Source organism: Cajanus cajan, chromosome 5, assembly GCF_000230855.2.
Source record: "Cajanus cajan strain Asha chromosome 5, NIPB_CcT2T_4, whole genome shotgun sequence".
Taxonomy (NCBI): Eukaryota; Viridiplantae; Streptophyta; class Magnoliopsida; order Fabales; family Fabaceae; genus Cajanus; species Cajanus cajan.
Window position 1 is genome coordinate 15,580,503 of NC_138521.1, and position 8,556 is coordinate 15,589,058.

General features: G+C 35.3%; 1 protein-coding gene across 1 annotated transcript; it reads right to left on the reverse strand.

The window, feature by feature from the left end:
* Nucleotides 1–3,828: 3,828 nt before the first annotated feature.
* LOC109819083 (tRNA/rRNA methyltransferase (SpoU) family protein) lies at nucleotides 3,829–7,707 on the reverse strand. The gene is made up of 4 exons (XM_020384670.3): nucleotides 7,404–7,707; nucleotides 6,986–7,277; nucleotides 6,271–6,321; nucleotides 3,829–4,439 (listed from the first exon to the last, which is right to left on the reverse strand). Exons 1-4 carry the CDS (start codon nucleotides 7,631–7,633, stop codon nucleotides 4,047–4,049), a joined length of 966 nt encoding a protein of 321 aa, XP_020240259.1. The 5' UTR covers nucleotides 7,634–7,707; the 3' UTR covers nucleotides 3,829–4,046.
* Between the last annotated feature and the right edge of the window lie 849 nt (nucleotides 7,708–8,556).

An 8,556-nucleotide genomic window follows, 5' to 3' on the forward strand; every position in this document is an offset into this window, starting at 1 on the left:
TCCTTCTATCCTTTCTTCTCCAAAGCCACCAGGTATGATTCTGTCTTTCCCTTATTCTCATAATAGTGATTGTTGGATCATAGATACTGGAGCCACAGATCACGTTTGTAAAAACATAAATTTTTTTCAATCCTATAGAAGAATCAAGCCTATACTGATCCAACTTCCAAATGGATCACAAGTTAGTACTTGTGTATCTGGAACTGTTCTGCTGTCCAAAACATGTTACCTAACGGATGTTTTATTTATTCCTAACTTTCATTTTAATCTTATTTCGGTCTCCAAGCTTGCTAAAACTTTATCCTGCACACTTACCTTTTCTGATTCTGATTGTCAGATTCAAGCAAATCACTCCATGAGGATGATTGGTGCAGCTGAGTTGCGGGCAGGATTGTATGCAATGGTTTCCTCACCTGAGTCAAATGTTGTTCATCACTGTACAAGTCATTTTTTTACTTACCAATCAGATTTATGGCATTTGAGATTAGGACATTTATCACATGACAAACTTTCTGCTCTCAAGTGATCTTATCCTGAAATTCAATGCAATAAAATTTCTTTGCCTTGTGAAATTTGTCATCTTGCTAAGCACAAAAGATTACCTTTTCCAGATAGCTTAACCAAATCTGAAAATGTGTTTGATTTAATTCATGTAGACATTTGGGGACCTTTATCTGTAGCTTCTATTTTTGGTCACAAATACTTCCTAACTATAGTAGACGACAAATCTAGATTCACTTGGATATTTTTCATGAAAAATAAGTTTGAAACCAAGTTATTGTTGCAGAACTTTGTCTCTTTTGTTCAAACTCAGTTTCAGAAAAACATTAAAACTATAAGAACCGATAATGGCTCAGAATTTCTTTTAAAAGATTGGTATGCTAAATTGGGAATTGTGCATCAAACCTCTTGTGTAAATACACCACAACAAAATGGAGTAGTCGAGAGAAAACATCAACATATTTTAAGTATGGCTAGAGCACTTATGTTTCAATCAAATGTAAGCAAAATGTTTTGGAATTATGCTATTGGACATGTTGTCCACTTAATTAATAGACTACCTACTAGATTTTTGCAACAAAATTCTCCTTATTATGTGCTTTATTCAGAAAAACCTGATTTCTCACATTTGAAGGTCTTTGGTTGTTTGGCTTTTGCTTCTACTTTATCTCATAATAGAACCAAACTTGAACCTAGATCAAGAAAATGTATGTTTCTTGGATACAGTTCAGGCACAAAAGGATTTATTATGTATGATTTAAAAACAAGAGAGACTTTCATTTCTAGAGATGTACAATTTTATGAGAATATTTTTCCACTACAAAAGGATTTTTCAATTCAATCTATTGATAGTCCTGTTGTACCTATAACACAAATGCCTTTAACTAGTTGTGACCCTATTCCTAGTCATACTCATGATAATCTTGATGAAACTGAAGATGAACATAATTCTTCAACTTTACCTATGACAAATTCCAGCAATAGTGATCAACCTAACATTGAAACTAATATCCCTGAAATTAGAAGAACATCTCAAAGAGTCAAAAACAGACCAGGATATTTGCAGGACTACCATTGCACTCTTGCAGCTTCAAAAGTTGACCAATCATCATCTACAGCCAGGTATCCTATCTCTGATTACCTTCCCTATACATCTTATTCTGCAGTTCAACAGTCTTTTGTTTCAACTATTTCTTCAATCATTGAACCGAGGTCTTATCAAGATGCTCTTAATCATGATTGCTGGAAGGAAGCTATTAGAGCAGAATTAGATGCTTTAGATAAACAAAAAACCTGGATATTAACTGATCTTCCTCCTAATAAAAGGGCTGTTGGTTGTAGATGGGTATTTAAGGTGAAATATCATGCTGATGGATTAGTTGAAAGATATAAGGCTAGACTAGTAGCCAAAGGTTTTACACAAATACCAGGTTTGGATTACATTGACACTTTTAGTCCTGTAGTAAGAATGACCACTATTAGAGTTCTTTTGGCTATAGCTGCTGCTTCTAATTGGTCAGTACATCAACTAGATATTAACACTGCTTTCTTACATGGTGACTTAGTAGAAGAAGTTTATATGAAACCACCTCCTGGCCTTATCTTATCTTCTCCTAACAAAGTATGCAAATTGCAAAAATCTCTTTATGGTCTCAAACAAGCCAGTAGACAATGGAACATTAAACTCACTGAGACACTCAAACTGTTTGGCTTTGTTCAGTCAAAGTCATATTATTCATTGTTTACTAAAAGAACTAATATCGGTTTTATAGCCATCCTTGTGTATGTTGATGACTTGATTATTTCAGGTAGTGATGAAACAGATATTATGAAGGTAAAAAGGCTTCTGGACAAACAATTTAGTATCAAGGATCTTGGCCAATTGAGCTACTTTCTTGGTCTTGAGATTTCTAGAACAGATCAAGGCATTTCTGTTTGCCAGAGAAAGTATGCCCTTGAGTTGTTGCAAGATACAGGACTATTAGCATCCAAACCATGTTCTACTCCAATGGATCACACAACTAGGCTTCACCATGATCCACTTGATCTCTATTCAGATCCATCATCATATAGAAGACTAGTTGGCAGATTGATTTACTTAACCCACACAAGACCTGATTTGGCCTTTGCTGTTGGAAAATTAAGTCAATTCATGCACCAACCAAACAATGCACATTTTCAAGCTGCTCGGAAAGTGCTTAGATATGTGAAAGCTACTCCAACAAAGGGTCTATTCTTCCCATCCTCATCAGATCTTAAGCTCACAGGATATACAGATTCAGACTGGGCCACTTGTCCTGATTCAAGGAGATCCATTTCAGGCTTCTGTTTTTTTCTGGGCAATGCGTTAGTTTCTTGGAAAAGCAAGAAACAAAATGTGGTGTCTAGATCTTCATCTGAAGCTGAATATCGAGCCTTAGCATTAGGAGTTTGTGAAGCTCAATGGCTTCATAAGCTGTTGACAGACTTTCAACTGCAAGATCTCATTCCAATATCTCTGTTTTGTGATAATCAGTCAGCCTTGTACATTGCTGCTAACCCTGTATTCCACGAAAGAACTAAGCATGTGGAAATTGATTGCCACACTGTCAGAGATCAAGTTCAAGCAGGATTTATTCATCTAGCTCCAATCACTTCATCTGAACAGCTTGCTGACATTTTAACTAAGCCTCTTTTACCAAAAATGTTCCAGGATTTTGTGTGCAAGCTTGGACTTTCAAACTTTACCACTCCAAGCTTGAGGGAGGGTGTCATGATGACTTAACTTATTCTATTTTCTTATTCTGTTTTTTTTATTTGTATTTTTTTAATTCAGTTAGGAGGTTAGGAGGTTAGTTAGTCATAGTTTGTTTTCTCTTGTATTGCTGTAACTATATATACTTGTAGTTGATCATTGTTAAACAGAGCTTTTTCAATATATTTCTGATTTCACATTCTTCTTCTTCTTCTTCAAGAAAGTTTCTTTCATGATATTTTCATGGTGATTTCTTTATCAAAATTGTAATATTTACAATGCATAAAAACTGTGGACGATCCACATTCAGATTAGGTTTAAGGTTCGATTTTATTTCTATTTTAATTTTCAGTCCAGAACAAGATTTGGTATTTATATCAGTATTTGATCGTTTGGTGGGGTAAGAAGGGCCATCTGTAATCATCTACCAAAGAAAAAATAAGAAGTCGTAAATCGTACTATAACAATAACAAGAAAGCATCATTTAATGATCGATGATTATTAGGTCCACCAAATCAAATATTTCAATTTGCAACGATAGTTCTTTCAACCCGGCCACAACAATAAGTGATAAAGTACCGAAGTTATCAAAATAGAAAGTAAAGAATATGTAGCAATATGTTACTAATACTCTTTAGGATATTACACATTTGTTAGAAATTAGAATGCCTTTCTATAGCATAAAATGTTCAAAGAAAAAGGATTTCATCAATATACAGATTCGAAAAGTGGAGAAGAAAAACTAATGAGCAACCAGACATGCACTACAATTAACTATTGATGAACATAATGAGACGGTAAAAATACAGAATCATCGATTCTTTGGTTGTAGCATGTACAAGAAAATTCCACCTGCAACTGAAACATTGAGTGACTCGTATTCTCCAGCCATTGCAATGCTCACAAGCTCACATTCCTGCAGGGAATTTTCTGAAAGGCCACTTCCTTCACTGCCTAAAACCAAGCACAATGGTGTATCTGATATTGAATCACAGAAGCTTGGAGAAAGTAAACACACTGGCTTCACCAAACCTTCATGCTCTGGATGCCCAGCCAGCATCTTCATTTGAAATTCTTCTTTGAGAGACTCCAGATTACTCCAATTGCCAGAAACGACAGGGAGCTGAAAGGATGCACCTCGGCTAGCCCTTAGAGCTTTCTCATTGAATGGATCACAGCAGCCAGGAAGAAGGAAAACTCCATCCTGTCACATATAAAACTTATACCTTTAAATGAAAATTAAAAATGAGTTTTAATTTCTAATACTTAAAGGTGACATACTTTAATTTCTAAAGAATAATGAGGATATACAATGTTTAGAATATTTTTAGAGTATCTTAGATGATCTCTTTTTAGGACTGATTCCAATTCCATGAACATGATTTGTTTCTAATATGAATTAGGTATGGCAAAAAATAGGGACAAACACAATTATAGAATTGGAGTCACTGGTACATCACTCCTACACTCAAAACAAGAAAATAGAAATAGTAAACTGGAACTTCAAGTCTGCAAATCTCCACCAAAGACTGGATTTCTTCCCCCCTACCTTTTCCTCCCTATTTTTAATCTTTGCTTTTAAGCCTTTCCGCTTCCTTGCTATGTAGGAAATGTTGATACAACATAAATCACTCTTTTGCCCCTTGCTTGATGGATTTCTTCTCACAATAAAAGTAGGTCCAGGTTCACAAAAAATGCATAACCAGTCAAGCTGATCTCATCAGCCCTGATATGTTTTAGTAGCCAACTTCGTATTGTCCCAATTCCCGAATATGTCTTCACTTACATCGATGTCTTTGATTGAAACTTGGTATCTTTACTGAAAAGAACAGGGAATTCTCCCTGGATTACAATTCCTAACTTGCAGGACTTAGAGCTCAGGGTCTACAATGCCCCTAATTAACTAACTATTCCACTGCGTTGGAAATTCACCTTAATTGCGGACTCAAGGGTAGTATTAATCATATATGACTTAAATAGAGCTTATAAACATAGGGTAATCCTCATCTCCCAAGTCATTTTTATGGAGTTAAGCCCTAAGCCTAAATTCTAAGATGACATCAAAGTCTATCTTAGATCCACTGTAGGGCCACTTGCATTTGCCATGCTCCAGGCCAGTATCTCTAGGTGTGGGGCAAGTGTTGGAAACCCGCCTTAATTGCGGCTACCCCTAGCCTACCTTAGTTTTGCACTCGTTAGTGCTGCAAAATCATGTGGTTCACAGCACTATAGAAGTCAACGTACCCGTCACATGTAAATACAATGCTATCTGAAAATGGGGCTGCAGCACAAAGCTCTGCTGCGATCGTGGAGCCATAGCACAAAATTAATAATGTCTCACATAAATATACCAAAGAGGAAATTATTTAATCTCTTTAGTCTTCTCCTCTTTCTCTAACTAAATCCTTATAGTTTCGAGATGGTTCTCAAGCCAAAGAATTTGTTTGATGATTACATTACAAAACAGAAATTATGAGTAAACAGAGTTCTCAAAGTGAGGGAAGAAGGGGAAAATAGTACATCAGTCATTACTACATTTTTACAGAGGAAGCTCCTATTGAGGAGAAAATGAAGTTGTAAGTTTATATTATCTGACTGTTAATGCCAACAGATGTTTACATCAACAATTTAAACAAATGATGAATTAAAACCAAAGAAAATCCAGGTTTGTTTGAAATGTGAAACTACAAAGAAAATCCAGGTTTGTTTGAAATGTGAAACTACAAAGAAAATCCAGTCCATTAACAACCAATTAAAACTGGTCAATACTCAACAAATGACAAGATTAGAAGGCAAGTATATATTAGTGAAACAGTTGGAAACATATATATATATATTAGGCAAGTATATATCAGGAACTCTTAAATGACAAGATTAAATTCACTGACACCAATTAAAATCGAACGTACGAATCAGATTCAATATATATAAAACATGGTTGGAAAAGCACATACAGATATCAGTATAATGATAAGAAAACAGTGCTCCCTGACCCCTTGCACAGCACATGGGGGAGGAGGAGGATAATTCCTTACCCATCTGAAGGCCAAAGCAGATCTGAGCAATGTACCAAGGTTTCCAGGATCCTGCAGAGAACAATTATAAAATATCAGTTATGGCACATGAAGTTTCTTAAACCAACAAAATTTTCATGAATATTCTACTTCATTGACATGCATTCCCATATCTTATATGTAGGATGAGGAGAAGCAAGGGAAGGGTGGGGAAGATTATGAGCTTCTTTTGAGTAACATGAACTTGGAATTTTATTTTATTTTTTTGTCGCGAGAATACAGACTATAGTTTAGAGGACCAGTTGAAACTGTCCAGTGCATGATTCAAGATGGGACAACCTAGTTCAATTCAGCAATTAATTTCTTGATGAAAACTCGGTAATTCAATTTAATCATGTGGGGTATCCAATAACATGTATATAAGCCCTACATTAATCAGAAGCTAACAAAATGGCCATGACCATGTTAAAATACAAAATCAGAAGAACTTTTGAAAACTTCTCTACTGAATGAAAAAAAAAAAAAAAACTTTATTTCAATAAAGAAACTCTAAAATGTTCTTATAAGCTTGTATACAAATAAACTCTACAAAGAGTAAGCGACAATATTGACCAAACAAAGGTCAAATCAGGGCTGTAGTGCCACCGTTCACTGGAGAAATTAACTTATTATACAATATGAGGCAAAAACTCACAAACCCAAATGGTAAAATCAAAGAAATGACATTTTGTGTCACCTGAATCCCATCAAGGACCAAAATCCTATGAGCAGTTGGAAACCACTTTTGCCAGTTCTTTTGATCACTATCAACATTGAAAAAACTGGCAGGAATTTTCATAAGGGCAATCGCATCAAGAGAGTCAGTGGTTTGGAGCCCCGAAAGCTTTTTCATCACTACGGAGCTCACACGCACAATAGAAGCAGTGCATTTATCCAACCCATCAGGAATTTCAGCTTTATCGGGAAGAACTAAACAATCCATTAAAACACTTCCATCTTGCAATGACTCTCGAAACCTGCATATTTCTCTGCAAATAACAAATACCATAAAAGGGTCAAAGGCTAACTCACTGCCAAGTGCCGAAGTACCTCAAAACATCACCAAAAAAAAAAAAAAAAAAACTGAAAGAAAGGAAGAGGAGAAGGCACGGAACCTGATAGGGGTAGCCCCAACAACGAGAGCAGAAGCGTGGGAGCGGCGATAGGAAGAGCAGTTGCGGAGCTTGAGGCAGTGCTTCACAAAAGGGTTAGAAGCACTGGTTATTAGCTTCGGTTTTTCGTCGTGAGAGGTTCGTTCTTGTTGTGGCGGTTGTGTCACCGAAAGACTTGGCTTATGACACCATATTTTATGTGTCTGAGGATATAAAATGGAAGCACATTGCATTTCTGCCTTATTCCGTTGCTGCCAATGGCTACGCTTACGATATTGTGCTCCCAGTGTGAAGCTTAAATTTTGGGGAAAAGTAATCAAATTAAACAATTTGTAGGATATGGTACCCAAAAAAAATAAGATTGTCAGAAATTAAAAAAATTTCGTGATAATTAAAAAAAAAAAATCGTGATGTAATTTACTTGTTTATTTATTTATTGATGTTATTTTTATTAAATGTCTTTAAATAGAGAGACATTTATTTATCATAATATAATTTTATTGGAATTAGTTAATTCATATAGGTAGTTATTTCTGTTTTGATGGATAAGAATCGTGTATTCTTGTATAAATAGTTTGTAATTCATTCTTCTAGTTAATGAAATAATACACAACCTTACATAGAAAATATTTCTCTCTTCAAACTCTTAATTACTCGCAGGTTTTTCATTAAGGTTGTTACTCTAATAATTTGGTACCAAGAGCGAGGCTCTTGATATTTAGGTGTAATTCTATGACTAATTTGAAGATGGTATCTCTATTAGGGAATATGCTAGATTCTCTTTCCATTTTAAATGGAAAGAACAACTATCGATGGTGTGTTCAAATGAAGGCAATCTTTTGATTTAAAGGTGTTACAGATATCATCAAAATGGGGGTTTAAGTACTCGGTGAAGCTCTAACAGAGGCACAGGAGGCAGCCTATCATGAGAGCAATAAGAAAGATAATAAGGCTCTATTCATTATTCATCAAAATGTTGATGCAGAAATCTTGGAGAAGATTCTTGGAGCAAATACTGTAAATGAGGCATGGGATATTCTTGCAAAGTCTTATTAAGGGTTGATAAATTGAAGAAGGTGAAGTTACAAACTCTAAGAAGGTGGCATAAACTTTCTCATATGAATGAGCAAGAAAGTGTGTCTATGTATTTCACTCG

Coding starts and splice junctions, on each gene's coding strand:
- LOC109819083 (XM_020384670.3), bottom strand. CDS start 7,633: ATGCAATGTGCTTCCATTTTATATCCTCAGACACATAAAATATGGTGT. Junction 6,322..6,985: donor TGGTCCTTGATGGGATTCAG/GTGACACAAAAT, acceptor TGTTCTCTGCAG/GATCCTGGAAACCTTGGTAC. Junction 4,440..6,270: donor CTGCTTTGGCCTTCAGATGG/GTAAGGAATTAT, acceptor TATATGTGACAG/GATGGAGTTTTCCTTCTTCC.